At 37.7% G+C, this 25,564-nt stretch overlaps 1 protein-coding gene across 2 annotated transcripts in view; it reads left to right on the top strand.

Annotated features, from left to right (window-relative positions):
* GIPC2 (GIPC PDZ domain containing family member 2) overlaps positions 1-9,900 on the top strand; it is an 82,902-nt gene extending 73,002 nt beyond the window's left edge. For both annotated transcript variants that reach the window (XM_047873560.1, XM_047873561.1), the window contains exon 6: positions 8,049-9,900. In XM_047873560.1, coding sequence (XP_047729516.1) covers positions 8,049-8,194 — 146 coding nt within the window. In that variant the 3' untranslated portion in view covers positions 8,195-9,900. The remainder of the gene's footprint in view (positions 1-8,048) is intronic.
* The last annotated feature ends 15,664 nt before the right edge of the window (positions 9,901-25,564 follow it).

Genomic DNA, 25,564 nt, shown 5'->3' with positions numbered 1-25,564 from the left:
ATACTTTGTTTTTAATCTCCACTCCTACTACAGTAGCTCTCCTAGAGTAAATATTTGGTAAATGCTTGTTGACTGTCCTTTGAGAGGCACAAAAATAGTGAATTCACAGAAAGTATGAGTCCTAACTTCATTAGTTTGATGCTTTAGCTCCTGGGCAAATTTATTAAACTTTGAGCCTAATGTTCACATTTTTATAAAAAGGGTAAAATAAAAACCTTATCAGGTTGCTAACACATTGCATTAAATCATATGTATAAATTAAAAAAAATCTTTTTAACGTTTATTTTTGAGAGAGCACATGCGTGCGTGAGCTGGGGTGGTGGAGGGGCAGAGAGAGACGGAGACACAGAAGTAGGCTCTAGGCTCTGAGCTGTCAGCACAGAGCCCAACGTGGGGCTTGAAGTCACGAACTGTGGGATCATTAAATAATATGTATAAAGTTCCTGTTACATAATAAATCATAGGTATAGCTATTACCATTTTTAGCAGTAATCACTGGTAATTATTACTAGTAATAGTAGTAGTGATGATAGAGGTAGGTAGGACTGCATAACTGGAGGTCTGACCAACTCTGGGACTGTAGTTAGGGCGGAAGTTTTATTTTTCTGCAGTGCCATCACGAGTGCATGAGTGAGATTATACAGCTGGGATTGTGAAGTTGTGGTATGGGCATCTTAGACCGTCATTTTTCTCATTTTGTAACTAAGGAGCTTAAACCAGAGGTTGCAAGTCAGAGTGGGCAAGGTTGAGACTATATCATTCCTGGGCTCAGTGGCCTAGACAATGCTGTTGAGCTTCCTGAGGTGTCAAACAGCCATGTGCCAAGTTGTCTCTTATAGTCAAGTGGGTATGTGTATGTGTGTGACAGCTTGGTTGACTCATTGTCAGGGAACATCTGATCCTTGTCATTGTGTCCCCGGTTTAAGAGCATCATTTATGTGCACTGTTAGTTTCTGCTTCTGAATGGTGTGTAGATTTTCTTGTATCTTCTGTGTGCATCTTCTTTCTTCCTCAGTCAGGTTGTATTTGACCCAAATGTTAGTAAAATCTTCAGGTAACGGTCTCAATAGATGCTGTGTGTGGAGTCAGAAATATTTAAAATGGTAGACTAAGCAAAATTCTAAACTCGAGTCCTACTTTTACAATACTTCAGGTTTTGTTTACTCTTTCACAGCCTGGCTACAGGACCAGAGTTCTGGGCTTTGCTTTCTCCAATGCATGTTACCTGTGCCAGTGTAAAAATTATTTAAGTGTAGGGGCACCTGGGTGGCTCAGTTGGTTAAGTGTCTGACTCTTGGTTTTGACTCAGGTCATGATCTCACGGTTCATGGGTTCTAGCCTAGTGTCAGGCTCCATGCTGACAGTGGAGAGCCTGCTTGGGATTCTTTCTCTCCCTCACTCTGTTCCTCTCCTGCTCTCTGTCCCTCTCTATCAAATAAATAAACCTTAAAAAATTTCTTAAGTGTAATTACAAAGCCTCCGCCTGTACCTGTGCACCTATCAGCATGTACTATGCCTAAGACACTGAACTAATTCTTGTGGGCATGAAAGACTGAGGATCTATTCAAGATCTGTTGGGAGTTTATTGTCTTAAAAGGAGAGAAGATACAGAGGTGGAAATGATGACAATACAGAACAATGTTAAATATGCACTGTAAGACCTTATCACTCAACATGTGGTCTGGGGACTGGCATTACCTGTCAGTTGTTGGAAATGTAGACTCGCAGGCCTTGCAGCAGAGCTTCTGGACCAGAACCTGCATTTCGCCAAGGTCCCAGGCAATTTGCTTGCACATTCAAATGTGAGGGGCACTGGCAGAAGGCTTTGGGGAATGCAGATATCACTTTCAGTTGTGGACATGGGACTTCCTGGAGGAAGGAGCCTCCAAGGAGAGAAAGGATTCTGACAGTGGAGCTGGTGATTAGGAGTAGGTTATCCTGGGTGAAGGCAGGAAGGAGGGATGGTGGTGGTTTGAGTGGTCAGATTCATGAGGGCGTAGCGTTAGTGTAGAGAAGTATAGCCAAGTGGGAGCCAAGGGTGCTTTGGATGAGAATGCCAGACTAGAGTTTGGTGTTTGTAAGTAAGCATTGGTGACCCAAGGAGTATTTTTATATATGGGAATGATGCAGACAGTCTTTGAGATGGAAAGGAGCTTTCTGGTCCTTTTGTCTCATTGTCTAATAGGATCCACACTGTGCTTTAGGAAGATAAATTTATTGTATCTCTGGGGATGGTGCTGCCCGGACTTGGAGGTTAAGGAAACAACATGGGTGGCCATGGGAGTGAATTGTAAAGGAGCAGATCAGAGAGTACAGCAGAGTGCAGAGGTGCAACTGAGGGGAGGCATGTGTGGTCCACAGGCACAAGAAGAGAGCTGTAACGGGGAGAATGTGTGCACCACGAATGACAGTGGAGACAATAGAAAGAGTAGCAATTTCTTCAGAAGGGAGGAGGAGGTTTGGTTTCTGGACATGCTGGTTGATTTACTCACAGAACACCTAGGAAGACTTGTCTACCACTTACTCAGTAACAGGTATTTGGAACTCATGAGAGAAGTCAGGGATGGAAGTAAAGGTTTAGGATTTTTCTGCAAGGTCATGGTTGTGGCTAAAATCGCCAAGGCAAGACAACCTAAGGAGAAGAGAGACACAGGGAGAACCCTCCAGGTTTATGGGGGAATATCAGTAAAGTACTGTTTCCTGAGCCCTTGGCTTCTCTGTGTGAACATGCATGCTCAGGGCAGCTCTCTACTTTTCTTAACTTAAAAAACAATCTTTCTCTCCAGTTTGACTGTGTCTACTGTATTTTAAGTATTTTTCCCTTGTCTGTGTAGAAGTCCTCTTTCTAATGTTTTGTTAGGATTTTCAGACATATAGTGGAGTTAAAAGATTCTGTTAATTTACTATAATCTCTTCATCACCTACTTCTCCATTTATCCATCCTATATAGAGATTTTGTGTAAAAAAAAAATGTAGTTGATTGTAATATAAAATTTATGTTGCTTTCTCAGTAAATGTTAAGATGAAAAACTATCCCCAGCTTATTAGAGTTAGTCTAATAATAAATACTGTTTAAAAATGATTTCAAAATATTTCATCAAGTATTTCATCTACTAGAATTCATTGTGCAGAGAGAACTTAATGATTCTGCATCTTAGGTTTTGTTTTTGTGTTTGATACTGTTAGGTCCATTTGTATGCTAAATTCTGTTTTTAAGATTAAAAAACATTTTTAGATTTTTAGATGTTTTTATTTATTTTTGAGAGAGAGTGCTTGCATGTGCATGCATGAGTTGGGGAGGGGCAGAGAGAGAGGGAGACACAGAATCCGAAGCAGGCTCCAGGCTCTGAGATGTCAGGACAGAGCCCGACGCAGGGTTTGAACTCATGAACTGCGAGATCATGACCTGGGCCAAAGCCAGCCACTCAACCGACTGAGCCACCCAGGCATCTCTCTGTTTCTAAGATTTTTAAAGAAGTTAGATTCCTGTATATCCAAAAGAAATAAAAACACTATGTTGAAGAAATACTTGCACTCCCATGTTCATTGCAGCATTATTCACAATAGCCAAGACATGGAAACAAAGTGCCTATCAAGATGAATGGATAAAGAAGTTGTGGTATATATGCACCATGGAATATATTCAGCTGTAAAAAGAGGAGAAAATCCTGCCATTTGTACAACATTGACAGATCTCAAGGCATTATGCTAAGTGGAGTAGTCATACAGAGAAAGACAAATACATACTGTATGGTCTCCCTTATATGTGGAATCTAAAAAGAAAGCCAACAACCACACAATAAAGACCCCTTCCTCCCAAAGAAACCTCCTCTCTCCTACTCCTAGAAAAAGAGACTAGATTTGTGGTTACTGGAGGCAGGTGAGAGAGGAGAGGGAATTGAAAGAAAGTTGTCATAAGGTACAGAATTCCAGTTATGAATAAGTACTAGGGTTATATGTACAACATGATGACAATATAGTTAACATTGAAGCATGACATACAGGAAAGCTGTTAAGCGAGTAAATCCTAAGTGTTCTCACAGGAAAAAATTTTTCCCTTTTTTTATATCTATATGAGGTGTGATGGGTATTAAGTAAATTTACTGTAATCATTTTACAATATATGTAAGTCAAATCACTATACACCTTAAACTTAGTGATGCATATCAATTATATCTCAATAAAGCTGGAAGAAAAAAAAGTGTAGGCTCCCAGAAGTGGACAATGTTAGTAGATTAAAGAATGTGAACATTTTTAAGGATTTTGATATCTGCTGCCAAATTGTTTTTCAAAAGCCAAACTTACGAAGTTAAGCCAGTGTATCTGAATCTTTGCTTCACTATATCCTGGCTAGTGCTGCATATCGTTTAAGATCTATATATAAAAGTTTTAATAAACTTGGCAAAATGCTTTGGCTGGAGTAGCAGGTCCAGCTGACGGATGCTCTTCTTTGAAGTGTTTGTTTCTGGATTGATGGTAAATGCAGTAGCTTCTGGGTCAGGGCTGAGGCAAGGTAAGGGGGGTGGGGGGACAATGATGAGAAAGTCAATTCATTACTGCTTTATAAAAATATTTTTGAAGCAATCTTAAACTTGGAAGCTTATAAATACAATACAAAGACTTTTTACTCTTGAACCATTTGGGAATAAATTAATGATATTCATTGCCCCCAGATACTTTAGTGCATATTTCCTGTAAACAAAGATATTCTCCTATCTAGTCACAATATAACCATGAATCATGAAATTAACATTGATACATCATTACCATCTAAACTCAGATCTTGGGGCGCCTGGGTGGCGCAGTCGGTTAAGCGTCCGACTTCAGCCAGGTCACGATCTCGCGGTCCGTGAGTTCGAGCCCCGCGTCAGGCTCTGGGCTGATGGCTCGGAGCCTGGAGCCTGTTTCCGATTCTGTGCCTCCCTCTCTCTCTGCCCCTCCCCCGTTCATGCTCTGTCTCTCTCTGTCCCAAAAAAATAAATAAATAAATAAATGTTAAACTCAGATCTTATGTTTTACTAAATAATATCTGTTATAGAAGGACATGTCGAAAATCATGTGTTACTTTTATATCAATTTGGAATCGTTTCCCACTCTTGATTTTCATGATCTTGATGCTTTTGGAGGGTACAAACCAGTTATTTTATAGAATGCTCCTCAATTCTGGTTTGCCTGATTTTTTTTTTTTCTGAATTGCATTCAGGTTATACCTCTGGCAGAAATATCAAATATGTGCTCTATTCTTTTTTTTTGTTTTGTAAGTTTTATTTTTTTAATTTACATCCAAATTAGCGTATAGTTCAACAATGATTTCAGGAGTAGATTCCTTAGTGGCCCTTACCCATTTAGCCCATCCTCCCCTCCCACAACCCCTCCAGTAACCCTCTGTTTGTTCTCCATATTTGAGTCTCTTCTGTTTTGTCCCCCTCCCTGTTTTTATATTATTTTTGTTTTCCTTCCCTTATGTTCATCTGTTTTGTCTTTTAAAGTCCTCCTATGAAGTCATGATATTTGTCTTTCTCTAATTTCACTTAGCATAATACCCTCCAGTTCCATCCACATAGTTGCAAATGGCAAGATTTCATTCTTTTTGATTGCCGAGTAATACCCCGTTTGTGTGTGTGTGTGTGTGTGTGTGTGTGTGTGTGTGTGTGTGTGTGTATATATATATATATATATATATATATATACACATACATACATACACCACATTTTCTTTATCCATTCTTCCATCGATGGACATTTGGGCTCTTTCCATACTTTGGCTATTGTTGATAGTGCTGCTATAAAGATGGGGTGCATGTGTCCCTTCGAAACAGCATACCTGTATCCCGTGGATAAATACCTAGTAGTGCAATTGCTGCGTCGTAGGGTAGTTCTGTTTTTAATTTTTTAAGGAACCTCCATACTGTTTTCCAGAGTGGTTGCACCAGCTTGCATTCCCACCAGCAGCGCAAAAGAGATCCTCTTTCTCTGCATCCTCGCCAACATCTCTTGTTGCCTGAGTTGTTAGTGTTAGTCATTCTGACAGGTGTGAGATAATCTCTCATTGTGGTTTTGATTTGTATTTATGATGATGAGTGATGTGGAGCATTTTTTCATGTGTCGGTTGGCCATCTGGATGTCTTCTTTGGAGAAGTGTCTATTCGTGTCTTTTGCCCATTTATTCACTGGATTATTAGATTCTTTTCATTACATCTTATCGGGAGGCATAGGACTTGATTTGTTCTATTTCTGATATTCATATTGATGATTTACGGTGATGTTTGATAATTGTCTCCACCATAAAGTTATTCTCTTCTTAATAAGTATTTGGTGGAAAGAGATTTTGAAACTCTGTAAATATCCTATTCCTCATGTTCCTACCTTCCTTCAATCTATTTATCAGTCATTTCATTGTGGATTTATGGTTTCATATTTTGTTCAATGGGATTATAATCTATTAACATTGCCACTTAATTTGTTGCTTAAATTATCCCTGGTCTAGTCGATGGGGTCTCTATCACTTTGACTTCTGTGTCTTTTTCATGTTCTCACCAGTTGTTGATGGTTTCTTACCTTTTGGCATAAGATTAGCTACTCTTGGTTCATATTTTACTTTGCCTGCTCCAATCCTGGAATCAGCCATTTCTCCTGTGAACTCTGATTCTTTTTAGTGGAGAAAGGTGTTTAAGAGCCAAGTTCTGGGTGCTTTGTGTGCTTCTTGCTATCTGGGTGTCTAAATCTCTCTGTTGAAATATGTCTCCATTGGTCTCTTGAGTTCTGTTCCACAGGATTCATTCTAGTTTTCCCCTTTCCCTGTTTAACTTTTTCTGGCAGTGACAAATCTGGCTCCCAATATTCTTAATATATATGCGTAGGTGATTATTCTCCAAGTGTGTGACCAATCATCATTGTAGCTGCTGTCTTCTCCTCTTCCCTCCTGCCCAACCTCCGTGCCTTCCTTACCACACCTGGACTCTCCATCTGCCACCAGGTTGTTTGGCCATGTGGAAGCTTCTTTCATCCCTGCATGGAGTCACTCCAGCCACATCCCACTTCTGCTCTGATTGTGGTGCCCTTCTTTGAGCCAGATCTTCTCCTTCCCTTCAATCTGTGTCAGTACAGAACTATTTAAGGCAAGACACAGTTCTTAAATGCTCTTAAGAGCCCTAGTAGATTTTAGCTGAAAGACCAGACCTCTTGGCTCATTCAGAGAAATCCTACAACTGTTGATTTGTTCAACCTTAACCTGGGAGGAAAGGAGATACTGAGTTTTGGTGTTTCTTTTTTCCCTGTAGGTTCTTCACCCAAGTCCCATATCACATCTACATTGTCTCTTTCTGGTTACTAGTATTTATAGGGGGCTGAGGGGAAAAAACAACAACAACAAAAACACCTGAGCCTCATGGGTTCCCAGCTAGTTTGGGCAGGTTCCATGGGAATATGTACTCCTGGAGATGTTGGTTCCCAGAGATAAGATATGGGGCCCAGGTAATTTACTGGAAAAACAGAATAAGGGCACCACTTCCTCTTTCTATCTTAAACAAGAAAGGGGCTCAGAAGAAGTTACCTTGATTCCACAAGTAGATAGATACCTTTCTCCTCTTCTCCGTAGCTTGGTTTTCCCATTGCAAATTGTTATCCTTTGTCTTTTTTCTTTTGAGGGGTCGGGAGGACTAGATTCCATTCTAGTTAAGAGTGGGGTACTGGTAGAGCTAGTGGCTGTGAAGAGATGGGGGAGGGATGATGTACTTGGAGTTTCCCAGCAGGCTTAGCCACAGGGTTTTCTTTCAGGAGCTCTTGTCACGCCCATAGGATTAGCAGTAGTTCCTGACTGATGGGCTCCAAGGTGGAGGAGAGGACAGGACAGCTGCAAATCTGGCTGCAGGGGACAGATTGTTTAAAAATATATTTGCTGCCTTGATATGATAGAATGTTAATGTTATAACTTGTACTAGAAATATATCTATGCATGTTACATTTAGAAAGTAATTTTCCTGGTGCCATTTTTCTCCAATCTGTGATGCTGTTGCATGTCATTAATTTTTAAAAATTGTTTTTGATAGCTACCACAATGTTTGAAGCTGGAAAGGACAAAGGTAATCCAGATGAATTTGCTGTGGCACTTGACGAAACTCTTGGAGACTTTGCATTCCCAGATGAATTTCTCTTTGATGTTTGGGGAGCCATCGGTGATGTGAAACGAGAATGATTATGATGTGGATGATCCATCTCTGGAGAAATGAACCATTCTTCCTTTTTTGAAGTCCCATAAGATCTGTTTTTAGACACTGTTACGGACTCTGGTTTGGTCTTATGTGTATGAAATACCTTCTTTGAAATATAATTTTGGTTTCTGGGTATCTTCTAATGCAGTTTCATATGTGCTATTCTTAAGATAAATTACCTAAAATATCAATTTAAATATTCATTCAAGAGTCTTTTTAAAGTAAGTTTTAGGGAGTATTTCTAGAGAGATGATTTTGCTCCACATTAACCCATGTTTTCTCTTCCACATAGAAGTCATTGATTGCAATAGGTCTGTAGCTCATTTTCAATATCTTAATGCAGTGAAACTAGGATTAGAGTTTGATTTGTCTTGTAGCATCTTCATTTTGTTATACCAGCCTGAGCAGGATATGTTCAGGAAGCGAAGTGTGAATTATGCCACCTATAGGTCTAGAAGCATTGTTTCTTTAATCCACTGAGTAAGAGGGAGGAAGGTTTCTATAGTCTCTTGATGTCTATAGCCTACTTTCTCTCTTCATAAAACAAGGATTGATTGACTTGCTTTTTGCTTCTTTGTAATTACTTCTTTTTAAAAACTCGTGAAATCTGTTGTGCTATGTGTTTGCTTGTGTGGAAGAAAGGTGGAAAAGGCAGATAGAGTAGAAACCACTTATATTTGATTTTTTTTTTAAAGCAATTCTTTAACCATTATTTCTTTTTCCACTCATACCCACGTTTATGTTACCTTTTATAAGCACTCCAGGGAAGGTTTTTTATAGTCCTTGTGGAACTTTTCTTTTGAAAGATATTTACTCAGAAAATAACTATGTTTGAGAACATTTTTTGGGGTGAAAGAGCAATGCTTTTAAGCCCCCTAAACTTTAGAGGAGATAGCATCAGAAATCGATTTCCCCCGGTGGAAATAAAGGAGGACCAGAGGAATTGAGAAAATATATTAGCCTATTATTTTAGAGTTCTAACATACTTTCTCTAAAACCTTACATTATTGAGAAAATTGAGGGCAAATGACTGTCTTATCACTCTTATTTGACATGTTATAGATGTAGGAGAAATGGAAATGCATGGTTTCAACATAGATCATTTAATAAGGCAGAGCATGGTGTGACCAAGCATTCTTCTAAAGTGTTGTATGGAAGATGCTGTGTGCTGCCATGGTAATCAGAAATAATAACCCGTGAGGGCTGTGTTCCAGGAAATCAGAAGTAGTTCCTTTTTCGTGCTGAGTTAATGCTAAGGTAACTATTGATTTCTGGTACAACTTTACCTGTACAGACATCCACTCCTCTTTCACATAAATCTAATGCTATGAAGCTGATATTCTTTGTCTCATTAATCTGAGACCTGTACAGAAGCCCGGTTTTACTCATTAATGTGTGACAAAAGTAGGTTATAGAATGTGGTTTGTCTTATTGTACTTGCCCATCATTTGAAAATAGGACCCACCTCAGGATGTAATTTGTTGTTACTTGTTCATTGGATTTCTTTTGGAGCTCCCCAAATATCTATTAATTATTAACACCATCTGTCTTAGAAGGACACACAAAGAAAGAGTTGATATTTTTCTTTCTTTCTTTCTTTCTTTTTTTTTTTTTAATTTTTTTTTCAACGTTTTATTTTATTTTTGGGACAGAGACAGAGCATGAACGGGGGAGGGGCAGAGAGAGAGGGAGACACAGAATTGGAAACAGGCTCCAGGCTCTGAGCCATCAGCCCAGAGCCCGACGCGGGGCTCGAACTCACGGACCGCAAGATCGTGACCTGGCTGAAGTCGGACGCTTAACTGACTGCGCCACCCAGGCGCCCCTCTTTTTTTTTTTTTTTTTTTTTTTTTGAGAGCATGTGTATATGCGTGTGCACAGGGGAGGAGTAGAGGGAGAGAGAGAATCTTTAGCAGGCTTCATGCCCAGTGAGAGCCCAACATGGGGCTCCATCTCAAGATTGTGAGATCATGACCCGAGCTGAAATCAAGAGTTGGGTGCTTAACAAACTGAGCCACCCAGGCACCCCAAGAATTGATATTTTTAGATATGAAAACATTGAGGCCCACGGAAACATTTTAAACAAAAAAATTCTTGTCACTAGATGTTAGATCTGAAATGATAAGTCATTATTATGATCGATGTCCGTTTCTCCTTTTTTTGGGGATGCAGGAAGATTGATTCCCTGTGATTTATGGAATCTCATATTCACAAAGTGGGTTATACTCACCATGATTTTTCTAGAATTTTGATATGTAAGGTACCAGGGTCCATGTACAGCTGTAACTCCATTTGTCTGTTGGCGTTAAATGGCAGTTATTATTTAGGGCTTCAGCTGTCCACAGGTACTTTAATACTAGTAAGTTTTTCCTTGAAATGTCTTTCTCTCTCACCTCTATTGCTAAGCTGATAACAGGGTCAGTTTCTTTGTCATTATGTTCCCTTACATGAAGATATATCTGTTTGTGAACTTGGTGACTTTTGGTAACTCTCCGTGAACAAAAAGAACAGGGTCTCTTTTTAGATGTCATGGTCTGCAGTTTGGGCTACCCTCCTGCTACAGTGAGACCAATCTTCCCCCCAGCCCCTCACTAAGCATGCTATTTCATTGGTCCCTCTGAACATTTCCAGAAACCTCTGTCATCATCTTTTGTTCTGTAGGGGTTTCCTGCCCGGTGGAGAAGGGTATTTAATTCTTGATTTTCTTCCATGCAAAACAGCATCTTTCAGTGGCTACTAAGAGCACATGTTTTCTTTGTGGCAGGGAATACATGTGATGACTGAACGTCGGGCTAGATGGAGCCTCGAACATAGCTTGGTCCTGATCAAGCGTATAAATTCTGATGATTACAAATAGGTACATTTTAGGTTTCTGTGATGTTTCATAAATATAATTATGTGAAACTCTTTAAGAATTCAGTTATAAAAGCAGTAATCAGTTAACCTCTGTTTGGGGCTGCCATGTCCAATATTGTAATGTGAACAGATGATTAAATAGAGATAATTTTGCCAAATGGTTAATTTGCTATATTTCCTCCTATAACTTTAACAAATAGACATTTTCTAAGTACAGCACATTTTCTTTAGGTCCATGTTATTGCTAGACCTTCATCAAGTTGAGAGAGAGCCTTCCTGGCATTCTTCAGTTACCATTGCCTATCTGGCAGAGTAGCAAAATGAATTTCATCTGCAAATAGGTTTCAAAATAATGGTTCTTCTAAACAGAGCATAGTTATCCGCCATATGAAAGTTGGATCATTAATGACCCTCTCACCCTCTGATACCTCTAAAAATATATGGGTACTAATAGCATTGCTATTATTCTGGTGGAAGTAATAGGTTAGAAGGACAGTGGGGGTTTTACCCAAGCTAGAAGTGAATAAAGAGATAGGAGATGCTGTTCAGCTTATAGTGCCAAGAATTAGTGCTCTGGGTAAAATGCACATTTATTATCTTCTTGACACCGATTGAAAGGGACATCAGAGTAATTACAAGTCCTAACACATGTCATGGTTATAAAATGTTTCTAAGATTGTGAAGTGTACAAATGGCACAGCCTGTCCCTACCTATTACCTGAAAACTAGTTCTAAGAAATGACTCTAGGTTATTATCTGCCAGGAGGATTGAAAGTTGAATATGACATCTTGAATTTCAGACATTAAGCCTCTGTAAAACTTCAGTATAGCCATAGATATTTTTTAAAGCAGTAACAAAAAGAAATTTAAAAGATTTTCTGGTAGATTGTTTTAAGTATACATCTTATATTTTGAATACATCTTATATCATTTGCTGTGCAGTAAGTAGTATTGACTATATACAAGTAAAATATTCTACAGTTTTGGGAAAAGGAAAGCTTTTCTCTTTTATAAAAATCATAACATATTCTTTAAAATGTTTTTTTGAGATTGAATTTTGGGAATCTGTTATGTGAAATCGTAACGTATTTTGATATTGTTTAAAAATGTGTTTACTGTGTTTCTACTCATAGATGTATAAATGTTCATGCACTGATCAAAGTAAATTATTGTAAAGCTATAATTTATAATCTTTCTTATATTTAAAATATGACTCCTTAAAATAAACTTTTCATGAAAAAATGTTTTTATCATAAAAATTTGGGGTTTTAAATGTTAGGCTTTTTGTTTAAATGATTCAGGGGATAACACATGTAATTGTTTAGGTCTTTATGTTTTTAATACATCATTGGTATATTTTTTTCTCAGTGCATTTTTTCCTCAATGAAAATCCCAAAATTATGTGGTTTGATTCAGTAAAAATACAAGAGATATGCACTGCCGGGGTACTCTAAGATAAAATAGTCATAATCTTTTTCTGTTTATTAGATGGAGGTTTACCCAGGGTGACATTTCCTTATTCAACCAGTTTTATGGCAGTAGTTTCCAAACAATAGTGTAAGTAGAAGAAATAGCAGCTTATAACTCTTAGGTAGTTATGCCTTTTGGATTCATTATCTCCTTGATGCAGTTTTAAAGCCCTATCAGAGCTGTTAGAAATCCTTAAAAATATGCTAATTTCATATGTTTGGGGTGGAGTCCAGGAATCTGCGTTTTGACCCATTCTCCAGATGGTTCCAATGGAAGTGAATCATGGACCTTTACTTTGAAGTCTCTGAAGGTCATGGACTAGCATTGGGTAGGAACAATAGATACGACTTCAAGAACTTACCATCTGTCAAGGTAAGCAGAGACCTAAAAGAGCTCTCAAATACAATTAGGTAAGTGCTAAAATGGATATAAAATAGTATGGGAAGAAGCTGTAGATGATAGTAAGATTTCTTTTAATTTCACCAAGTGGGTGATTTTCTAAATGTAACTTGGTATGCCAGAAGAATTTGTTCTTGGAGAAGGAGACTTCCCAATTGGTGCACTATGGATTAACCCATGTGATAGTTTTGTCTCAGTTTACATGCAGTATTTGATACTTCCCATTGATACAAATAATATTGGCTATTTATCTTTCTCTTACTAGGTATTTTATTCTCTTCTAGTTTTGTAGATGAGGATGCTCTTAGTGGTTTTTAGAGTGGAATTGACATGCATGATAAGATTGATCTCAATGGAAATAACTTCAGTGGGTACTGTAGTTTTAATTATGGAGAAGCTAAGCTTCTAAAAATGCTACTTGAACTCTTGTGTAGATTTTTCTCTTAGTGAGGTTTCTTCATGTAGGGGGTAGAGTGAATATGATTCATGCTTCATTATCTTCTTATGTGTCACCCAAAAATATGTTGATATAATATTTATGATTAAAAAAAATTGTAGATCCAGTGAGTTTAATTTAGCTTTGAAAAAGTTCTCTAGGGGCTCTGGATGGCTCAGTCAGTTAAGCATCTGGCTCTTGAGTTTTTGGTTCAGGTCATGATCTCATGGTTCATGAGTTTGAGCCCTGCATCAGGCTCTGACCTGACAGTGCGGAGCCTGATTATTTGTCTCCCTCTCTCTCTGAGGATTATTTGTCTCCCTCTCTCTCTGCCTCTTCTCTGCTCATGTTTGCTCATGCTCTCTCTCAAAAATAAACATAAAAAAAAAGTTCCTCTAAGTTTGAATTCTTACCCACTTTTCCAGGTAAGTTGTTATAAAAATAATTTGGTTTTATTTTTATAGGTTTCCAGTGTAGGATAGGTTAGGTGTGGGAAATGAAAATGGGAACATTGCAGCCATGTTCTTGCAATGTTCTTCCCTCCTCTCCACTGCGCATCCCTTCCTGGCTTCTTCTTTACCCACCCTCTATCCATGGGGGGTTCCTCAGGCCCAGACCTGGGTTCTGTCCCCTTTTCTACCCTCTTCTTGGAAGACTCATCTATTCCCATGTCTTTCAGCATTTTGACAGTTACAACTCCTAGATATATATCTTAACATTTTGGATTGCTCTTCTGAGATTTATATTCAGATATCAACTGCTTTCTTGACCTCTCCACTTGTGTGTCAGAACTTTAACGTGTTCAGGATGAAGCTAATTTTAAAGTCTTATTTTCCTTAATTTTCTCTGACAGGAAGTGGCATCATAATTCGCTTCATTGTTTCTTTCTTCACCTACTGTACCTAATTCATCTGTCTCCCAAATGTCTACTTCTTTCTAGTTTCACTGTCCCCTGTTTCATCCATGCCTCATTTCCATCTGGGCTGCTGCTTCAGGCTCTGCATTGGCTCTTCCATCTTCCATTCTTGCCTTCCTCCAGTTTAGGTTTTACCTAGTAATGGGAGTGCTCTGAAAACATTGATTACAGGACATAAGTGTTCAGCTTTCTTGAAAGTGAAGATGTCAGGGTCTTAATGTTTTTCTTCTCTGGAAGGGCTTGACCTTATGCTCATTTTTGTCTTCGAGGGAAGGGGCACTGGTTTTTGGATGATTCAGCTTCTACTAAAGGGCACACAGAGGCTAAAGGCTATGGGGGTGTATGTGTGTGAGTGTGTTGGGGAAGGTGGGGGGAGAAAGGTCCAAACAGGAAGATTGTGCCTTGTTTTCCTGCAGACTTGTTATAGCTAGATGGAGTGTTAGACCAACAGGGGCAAGGACCTTCCAAAGATTCCTGCTGTCTCCTCATTGCAGAGGCAGTAAGACTCCCAGTCAGGGGTGATGTTTGAGCACCCAGGACCCTTGTCGAAGCCTGAGTCATTGAGCAGAGCCCAGCAGCTTTCATAGAACCAGCACTTCCCGTCTCTTGTTTGTTTCTCTCATCAGTGTTTGGTGAGGACTTTTTTGTATGCAGTTTTGCCTACTGTTGTCCAGCAGGAGGGCTGTCACATCAGCTCAGGCCTCTGGCTTATTCCTGTGGGTTCCCTGCTCTAGGCTCTTTTTTTTTTTTTTTTTTTTTTAAATTTTTTTTTAACGTTTATTTATTTTTGAGACAGAGAGAGACAGAGCATGAACAGGGGAGGGGCAGAGAGAGGGAGACACAGAATCTGAAACAGGCTCCAGGCTCTGAGCTGTCAGCACAGAGCCCGACGCAGGGCTCGAACTCATGGACCATGAGATCATGACCTGAGCCGAAGTCGGACGCTTAACCGACCAAGCCACCCAGGCGCCCCTAGGCTCTTTTTTTTTTTTTTTTCGTTTGGTAATGATGTGACCCACATATAAACCTGAGAAGAGAGAGATGGTCCCTTGGATACGCCTAGTGGAGTGGTGGGGAAAGCCTTTGCTTTTGTACCAGCACAAGACTTTTCACAGGGACATGGGCAAATGACCCTTTCTGCTACATGTTAATGGGATCACACCACCCTCCTTCAGGCTCTTTACAGTGGCCTCCAGAGCCCTGCCCACCTCATTGCCACACTTCCTCCAAGTGTGTGCTCTGGTTACACGGAACTTTTTTTCACTTTTCACTTTTCACCAAGCACTTCCTTTCTTAGAGCTATTTCACTTTGTTTTCTCTTCCCTGAGCACTGTTCCTCCTATTTGCATGACCGTGTCCTTGTCATCCTTCAGTAATTAATTTAAATGGCATTTCTTTGGGGATGACGTTTTTGATCTTCTTCCTCCCTTTATTCTCTCTATTCTTGATTTCAGCCCTTGTTTGTTTTCACCCTAACACATCAGTATTTTAAATTGTTTCATTTTTCTTCTATATTCCCCACTTGAATATCAGTTTCTTGGCGGTGGGATTGTTTTTATCTCTTACTGTTCTATCCCCAGCACTTGGCATGGAGCCTGGTATGTATTAAATACTAACAAAATAATTAATAAGGAACTTCAAATGTTAATTGAGTGCCCACTGTGTGCTCAGTTGTTGGAAGTAGATCAATTCACCTAATCCTCAGCAAACCCCTGAGGAAGGCAATGATCATCTTCACTTTAAAGGTGAAGAAACAGGTCCAGAGAAATTAAATACCTTGCTCTAAGGCACATGTTTGGTTAGTGGCAGACAGGATTTGAACCCAGTTTTAAGTCCTGACTCTCTCAACTTGATCCTGTTAATACTTTACCAGAGCAGTGTTCTCACTCAACTGAGGAAAGCTGTAGAGGGGATTAAACCCAGAGAACAAGGCTATAGGCTCACTTGGCTGCTGTCATCAGTCTGAGTAGGGAACAGCTACTCTGAGGGCAAGCCAAGAAGTGGACTTGAATGGCTAAGTGATGGATTTTATGTTACAAACCGTACGCTAAAGGATTTTAGTGATTCTTTAGAGTAAAAAAAAATTGTGACTGGCAATAGTTAAGTCTAGATTAAAAACTAACAAAACAAACATTGTAGTCACTGGCATAATAAATTCTTGCTGGTGTAACTAAAGGAAAAAAAAAAAGATTAAGAAAGTTCCTGACCATATCTTGGAGAATGAAGACTGGCTTTGAAATCCTTCAAATCTGGTTAAAGTGATTTTATGGTTTAATTGTTTTGCTTTGAGTTGTGGGTATTTTGCTTCTGGAGTCATTGTTTATGTTTCAGAAAACTAAGGGGTGAGTGCTGTGTTCTTTAGTTTTTTTTTTAATCATTGTTTCACAAATTTTTTAAAAGCAGCTTATTACCAAATGCTTTGTGTACCATTTACTGTTTGAAAATGTCATTAGCATTTGAGGTTTCATGGAGCATGGAATATCACCATTGACCATTTTTAAGACTAAGATACTTGAATTCTGAGACATGAATTGAGAAGTTATGTTGCTCAGAAGCCCATTTCTAGACAAAAATTTTAATTTGTGGGTCAAAGAGGTGAGTTTATAGAGATGATTATAAATTTCCTGAATATATTCCCTGCTCAGTTTTCTATACATAAGAGTGGTCAGTTTCAACATATTATGAGTTGGTGAATAGGGAATATTTGTGAGGCTTCCCTCAATATTAAACCCAAAGTAAGACTGTAACTGTGGTAATGAAAAAAATGAAGTCAATCATATGTCTTTCCAGAGATCAAATATTCATTTGTAATTTGGACAGGTTTATTGAATTCCTAATTAAAGGAGGTCCAGGGAAATTCTGAAGAAGGTATATTGACTTAAATAGAATTAAGTGGCATTTTCAGGACTGATCATTCTAAAATTCTATGGAGTGTGTCTGTGACTCTCCTTTTTGAGTTTTTTGATAAACACTTTAATCACCTTGGTATAATGTTTTAAAATAATTAGTTTCCAGAAAGTTTCTTCCAGGTGATGTAGTGCTTAGAAGGAGACCTCCCAGCTCTCTACCACCTTGTCACCTGACAGAGGGAATTCACTAGGCAATTTAAAAAATTTACATCCTCTGACCAGTAGGTGGCACTGCCTGCCCTCGGGACTACCTCAAGTCTATCTGTCTCTTATGCAACTAACCTTCCATACCAACTTAGCTGTTTTGTATTCTTCTTGTATCTGTTCTGACTTGTCCAGCCTGACTTTTGAGGTCATTTGTGATTTCACTAAGGATAGCTTTTTGACAGTGCAAGTATCTTTGATACCTGGACAGTTTCTTCTCAGAATCTGGGGGATTATATCTTCTGGTCTGGGAGAGTGTTCAGAGTGAATGACTAATTCTGCAAAACCAACCAAGGCTCCTTGAGATCTGAGAGGCGAATAAATGACTGAGCACTGAAGTACTGTAGGAGGTGATTATGGTTAATATCCTGTGAAAGTTATAGATGGCTTCATACCAAGCATAAAATTAAATAGGTACATTAAAAACTTTAAAACCTTATTCATGACTTCAAAACTTTTAAATAAGTTTTAAGCAAATAGTTAATTGTGAATTTGTTCTTTCCCTGAATAAATAAAGCAAGTTGAGCTTCTTTATATTTAGTAATTAATATTGTGTGATAATTCACATCATGAAAAAAACCATGGAGATAGAATTCTGGCCAGACATTGATTTCATATGTTACTGTTTCAACGACTGTCATTTGAACTAACTTTTCTCCTCTCTCATGTTTTTTTTACATTTAAGTAATTTGCCAATACTTCTGAGTTATAATATCTTGTACTTATAGGATATTTTCCCCTTATTAAATGTATATCAGATCTATTATCAACTGATGTTATTCAGGACCCATTAGCTATAGCTAAATGACATTTGTTAGAAATAAGAGTTTTAAAAGTTGGGATTGTAATAATTTCCTATAATTATAATTGAACTGCTTCCTTATAGGCATACTTGTCAATTCAGGCCCAGGGTCTATATGCATGATTTCATGCTGCTGTATGGAGTATACTTGCCCATGAAAGAAGCAACTGAATCACAAATCAACACCCTCAATTAAAAATATTTTATCTAGGCTTTATAACTGGTCATAGGGAATAGCAGAGATGCAAAAGCAAAGGTGAAGTTGGAAGGAATCAGTGGCTTCTAGAGAATTTCCCTTTATTAGACCTCCTGAAAAGCCCTGTTGTAAGCATTGGTCTTATGTTAAATGTCCAAATTCTTCATGTTGCGTTGATAGTAAGGATTTCATAATCTCTGGAATTTAGTAATTCCAGGAAAAGCGTGGACAATTAGATGGTCAATGTCAGCCATTAGTCTATTGTTGGATTCCTTAATCTAGCTGATTTGTGGCTCATTTTTGCACTTAGGTTTGTTTCCTCTGTCCACAGTGTGTTTTATTAAGTATGGCATGTTCCACATGGTTGGAACCAAATATCCAAACCAAATGTTAGACTTGGATTTCACTAGCCTGTGAAAGACCATGTCTCTGATTGACACTTGCAGGAGTCTATCTATGTACCTCATTTTCTGCAGATCTGGAGGATTTTGGTTCATTTCTTCAAGGGCACAAACAGTCTGCACTTTGAGCTTCAGTCTCCATTGTCCTGGAGAGTGTGCGCCTCTCCTGATCGATGACCTGGGACCTCTCATTGTCCCTGGGTCTCTGTAAGTTGAATTTTATATAAAACCTGGCTGCATTTCAAGGACAAGAGATGCAAAACAAACTTCCATGCTGTTCTGCCATCTTGGCCCCCTCCCCTGAATTTTATATAAAATCATCCTATTAGTCAGGATTCAGTTACAGAGAATACAATCTGCTGTACTGTTATAAGCAGAAAGTAATGTAATCTAGGTTACCAAATAGGCCCCCAAATTGTTAGCACTCCAGAGAAGCCTCTAAACTGAGGGAGGTAGGCACAAGGATGAATTCCCAAAGTCTTGCTGCCCAACTGGGTTGCTAATGGAGCTGCTGCCATGGTCTGGATGCTGTTCTGCTAAATCTTTTTAAAAAAAATTCTTTTTAATGTTTATTTTTGAGAGAGAGAGAGAGAGAGTGAGTATGGGGAGGGGGAGGGGACAGAGAGAGGGAGACACAGAATCTGAAGCAGGCTCCAGGCTCTGAGCTGTCAGCACAGAGCCTGATGTGGGGCTTGAACTCAGGAACTGTGAGAACCTGAGCCAAAGTCGGACACTTAACTGACTGAGCCACCCAGGCACCCCGTTTCTACTAAATCTTTAGCAGCTCTGGAGCCATATCACTTCTGCTGTATCTGCCTTCTGAATTCAAATCTTGAGTGCACATGAGTGGCAGAACTTAAATCATATCCAGAATCTGTAGCTGCAAAAGACCCTGAGGTAAAAAGTTTTTTTTGTCTACTCTAGTATCAGAAGGATAACGCAGCAAGATTGGAATAGATGTTGAGTAAGCCAATCCAAAATATTTGCTACTACCAATAGTCTATATTTAAGTCAGACTTATTTTTAAGCAGCCCAGCTTACTTCCCTAATTGGGAAAAACCAGCCAGCCTTTTTTGGCATGTAAGCAGACAGCCAGAACATATTTATATAGATTGGTAAACTATTTTTTAAAATTCATGCTGTCTTTTAAAAATAAAATCGGTGGAGCACCTGGGTGGCTCAATCAGTTGAGTGTCTGACTCTTGATTTTGGCTCAGGTCATCTTTCCAGGGTCATGGGATCAGTTTCCATGCTGAGTGTGGAGCCTGCTTAAGATTCTCTCTCTCCCTCTGCACCAAGCCCCCCCCCCCCCCCCAGCTCATGTGCTCACTTGTGCTCTCTCTCTCAAATAAGATAAAATAAAGTAAAATAAAATCAAATCACTGGCTAACATATTTTCTTGAAGCTTGTGTGAAAGTTGGTGAAATGGGCATAGGATAAAACAGTACCACCCTGCAGCTCCCATTGCCTTGAGACAAAACAATCTACATTAGAAGATTTTATTCTTGAAAATAAAAAAGTAAAAGCTTTATAGATTAATTGTTGAGTTGTGTGGTATGGGAACTTGTTGGTGCATTCTTTTCTCTGAATTTCTGCAAGGCTGCTGATTAGTTTCGGGCTCAGTGGGCAATCATCCGCTGTAATTTTCTTTCATTTGTATTTTGCTTTCTCTACTGGGTGAATGTTCCAACTTTCTTTTCCTTAAAAAAAAAAATCCTGGGGCGCCTGGGTGGCGCAGTCGGTTAAGCGTCCGACTTCAGCCAGGTCACGATCTCGTGATCTGTGAGTTCGAGCCCCGCGTCGGGCTCTGGGCTGATGGCTCAGAGCCTGGAGCCTGTTTCCAATTCTGTGTCTCCCTCTCTCTCTGCCCCTCGCCCGTTCATGCTCTGTCTCTCTCTGTCCCAAAAATAAATAAACGTTGAAAAAAAAAATCCTTTGTTCCTACACAAATGATGGTTTGCTTGAAAGAATTTTATTAGGTTTACTTCATTATTATAGAGTGCCTCAGTACAAAGGATATAAGACAAATCATATTAAGGAACTGATAGACTGTTAATTGATCTAAATGAAATGACCTTTTTTGCCTCTTGTCTATGCTGAAGCATCTTTTCAATGGATTACATATTACTTTCCAAATTGGATTTTATAAGTAATGCTAAATGGTAGTGATTTTTTCCTTTATTTGTGCTAAGAACTGATCTAAGTGAACACTTATTCTTCTTTAATTATTTTAGTCACTGACTCTTAATTCCATCCCTGATTGGTTGGTTGTTAAGGCACTACACTAGTTTAGACATTTTCATCATAAGTGTTTTCATTTTTGTTTTAAAAAATTGTAGATAATGTTTTAAATGTTCTGTACACTGAGAAATTAATGCTGCTGGAAGTCTCTTGGCTCTAAGATATAAAGGTGAGTGAAAATATCATGGTTATATCTTTTAATGTGCAAACAAGCCCTGCACTTAGAATTTCATTTTGGCTAGAAAATGTTATAGAATGTATAACATCTTCAGTTTTTGCAAAAGTCTGGGATTTTCTAAGCCTGTCCTTCTTGCAGCATAGTGGTAAAGTCTTTTGTATCTAATTACATCAGATTCTTTTTCCTTCTTTTCTTTTAAAAAAAAATTTTTTTTTAACGTTTATTTATTTTTGAGACAGAGAGAGACAGAGCATGAACGGGGGAGGGTCAGAGAGAGGGAGACACAGAATCTGAAACAGGCTCCAGGCTCTGAGCTGTCAGCACAGATCCCGACGCGGGGTTCGAACTCACAGACCATGAGATCGTGACCTGAGCTGAAGTCGGATGCCCAACCGACTGAGCCACCCAGGCGCCCCTTTTTCCTTCTTTTCCAGTTCAGATTATTTCATCATCTGCAACAGAGAGAAATAGTTAATGCATGTAAACATATCAAATTAAGTCATACATTAAAAAATGGTAGAGAAAAATGGCTCATAATGGGAGATGATATTGCATAATGAAATATTACATAAGGAAATGGAAGTCATATAGACTTGGGTGCTAGACTAGCTCCACTTACAGGTTAAATTACTTCTCCGGCATTCCGTTTCTTCATGTTTTAAATGGGGAATAATAATATTTACTTGTCGTGAGGTCCTTGCAAGGATTACATAGATAATATACCTAAAACACTTAACATATTATTTGGAACATAGTAAGTATTTAGTAAGTTTATTGTTGTTGGTACACATCCAGAGTTTTCACACGCTGGTAGAGAGGTTCCTGAATATGATAGGAGCTAGGTAGAAGTGCCTGATATGCTTTCTCCTACCTCCCCATTTCAATAATCTTGAAGAATGTTGACAACTGTAATATTCAGCAACAATCTGCCCTACTTGAGAAGGAATTTATGCCATATGTAAAATACGTAATTTTCTGGAAAAAAATTACCCAAATTGAGTAGAAAACCTGAATAGTTCAATCACCATGGAGGAATTAATTCCCTTCATCTACTGAATGACTCTGTGCAGACAGAAAATGCGAGTTTTTTATTTTTGGAAAAAGATAATTTCTATTTTATAGTAACTATTATAGAGCATTGAGACATGCTGAAATTCTATCAATTACTTTACGAGTGTCACATAGTGCTGCTGTACAACTTAAGATTTGAATACTTGAACAGAGATTTGGATAAAAACATCATCTTGATGGGATATCATTGAAATACTGTATTCAAAATGCATTGAATGACATGAGAAAATGTATAATGTTCATTTAGAAAGGAGGGCTTACAACTTTATATTCAGCAGGATCCATTTTGTTAATAACATTTTTCCCTTTTAAGTATTTATTTTAATGCCAGTTGGTTAAAATACAGTGTTATATTACTTTCAGGTATACAATATAGTGATTCAACAATTCCATACATCACCCAGTGCTCATCATGAAGAATGCATTCCTTAATCTCCATCACCTATTTAGCCCAGCCCCTCATGCCCCTTACCCCATTCTGGTAATCATCAATTTGTTTTCTATAGTTAAGAGTGCTTCTTGGTTTGCCTCTCTCTTTTATTCCCCCTTTGTTCATTTATTTTGTTAAATTCCACACATCAGTTAGATTGTATAGTATTTGTCTTTCTCTGACTGACTTATTTTGGTTTAACATAATGCTCGGTAGCACCATCCAGGTTGCAAATGGCAGGATTTCATTCTTTTTTATGGCTGAATAGTATTCCATTTTATAAATATACCACATCTTCTTTATCCATTCATCAATTGATGGAAACTTGGGTTGCTTCCATATCTTGGCTATTGTAAATAACGCTGCTATAAACACAAGGATGCATGTATCCTTTTGAATTAGTGATTTTTGTACTCTTTGGGTAAATACCCAGTAGTGCAATTCCTGGATCATAGGGTAGTTCTATTTTTGAAGAACCTCCACACTGTTTTTCATAGTGGCTGTACAGTTTGCATTCCCACCAATAGTGTAGTTGGGTTCCTTTTTCTTCATCCTTGCCAGCACCTGTTGTTTATTGTCATTAATTTTAGCCATTCTGACAGGTGTGAAGTGATATTGTAGTTTTGATATGTATTTCCCTAATGATCAGTGATGGATTCATCTTTGGAAAAATGTTTATTCATGTCTTCTGCCTGTTTTTAAATTGGATTATTCATTTTGGGGTGTGAGTTTTGGAAGTTTTTTGTACATTTTGGACACCAACTCTTTTCAGATACATCATTTGCAAATATCTTCTCCTATTTCCTAGGTGGCCTTTTAGTTTTGTTGATTGTTTCCTTCGCTGTGCAGAATTTTTTATTTTGATGTATTCCCAACAGTTTATTTTTGCTTTTGTTTCCCTCGCCTTAAGAGACATATCTAGAAAAAAGTTAAAAAAAATATATATATAAGGCAGTAATATAAATACTAACAATAGTAAAATCTAAGTAGTACAATTGTGGGTGACTTTGTTCTTTCTTGTACCTTTGTTTTCCAAATCTCAACAATGATTATGCATTATTTCCATACTCAGAAAAGGAACACTATTCAAAATGGAGACAGTGGCTGTATCAAAATATAGTCATGAAGGATATGATAAAACTTACAATATTAAAAAAAAGATTTAGACAATTTCACATGGCTAGCTTTGTCTTTAGAGAGATTTGGGAAGTTTCTCCTTTTAATTTTTTCTTCATTTTCTAACTAGTCCCTTCCCTTCCCTTAAAAAATTAAAATGAATCTTTTAAGCAAATGAATTGTATCTGTGGAAGATACTGTGGAGGAACTGAATTTGGGATATAACAATTTTCTCTAGGTGATGAATGGGCTTTCTGTTTTAATTTTTTGGTCTGTTTCCCATAATGTGACAAAAATGGAAGAAACCTCGTTTATTGAAAATTCAAAAGCAGATAACTTCTATTGAAAGTTTAAGGTATGAACCCAAATTCAATAAATTAGAAAATGCTGTTAGACATTTAAAAATGACTTAATATAGCAAACAGGAAAATTCTATATGTAACTTGGGTTTTGTTTCTGAGCTAACGAACTGAATTTTAAGCTACAGAGGCTTGCCCAAAGTAGACACACAAATAGTACATGAAAAAAATTGTTTTAAAGCTTTATTAATTTATCTTCCACTTACCTTATGCTCTAAAGAGATTTCATCTGTAAGAATTCTAGAGTATTGTCCTTTTTGTTCTTAGAATTAACTGATAATATCCTCTTTACTACATAAGATAATTGTAAATTTCTCAATATTCTAACTTTAAAAATCTATATTACTTGAATTTCAAAACCGTTTGGTATTATAAGGATTATTTGAAGGTTCTGTTAGGAATTTTTGGATAATATTGGTCACATATATTAATTGCTATTAAGAAATATATTAATTTTAGGTTTTACTTTGTTGAGAGGAAATAAAATAATGTTTAATAAATACTTAAATGTAACAATTTAATAATAAAATATTCAAATTGTGAAGATACTGTGAAGGGGAAAATCACTTGAGATTTTAATATCCAAAGATAAACATTGTTAATATTTTATTGTGCATACTGCCAGGAGTGTTCCTGTTTGTTTACTTATGTATTTTAACAAATTGTGATCATGCTCAATATGGTGCTTTAGATCTTGACTTTTTCATTTAACAGTATAGGTGTTTCTAATGTCACAGATGTTTTTCCACAACATGATTTTGCTCATTAAATATTATTCCCTCTGATATCATAATTTATATACACTGAAAATTGAGGTTTTTAAAATAGCTTGCCAGTATTGTAAATAATATCGTGATACAGTTTTTCTTTTTTCCATTAAAGGAATACAAAATCACTTAAAGACATACAAATATAAAAAAATCTATCAATTTATTAGAAGAATGATTTTTAAATTACTTTCTCTAAAAACTTAAGGTATAAAACAGAAAACCTGATTTTTGTATTTATTTTTATAAATTTATAGACTGAAGGAAGATAGAAAACTAATTCTAAGGTATATTTGAGAAATTATAAAAAGGCCTACTAGAAAGAATAATGGGGTAAGCAGACTTCTAAGATGGTTCCCCCCCATTGGTATTTGTGTCCTTGTATAATTTTCTCCCCTTGAGTGTGGGGTGGACTTAATGACTTCGTTCTAAGCAATGGCTATGGCAAAGGTGTGGGGTGTTACTTCTATGATTCAGTTACAAAATTTTGTGGCTTCCACCTTGCTACAAGATCCTCTTTGTTGTCTTGGCCTGCATACTTTGATAAAATAGCTGCTCCGTTGGAGAGGCACATGTGGCAAGGAAATGACAGAAATTTGTGGC

The sequence above is a fragment of the Prionailurus viverrinus genome, chromosome C1 (genome assembly GCF_022837055.1).
Source record: "Prionailurus viverrinus isolate Anna chromosome C1, UM_Priviv_1.0, whole genome shotgun sequence".
NCBI lineage: Eukaryota > Metazoa > Chordata > Mammalia > Carnivora > Felidae > Prionailurus > Prionailurus viverrinus.
Note: the sequence above shows the minus strand (reverse complement) of the source record. Positions and strands in the feature narration are given on the sequence as shown.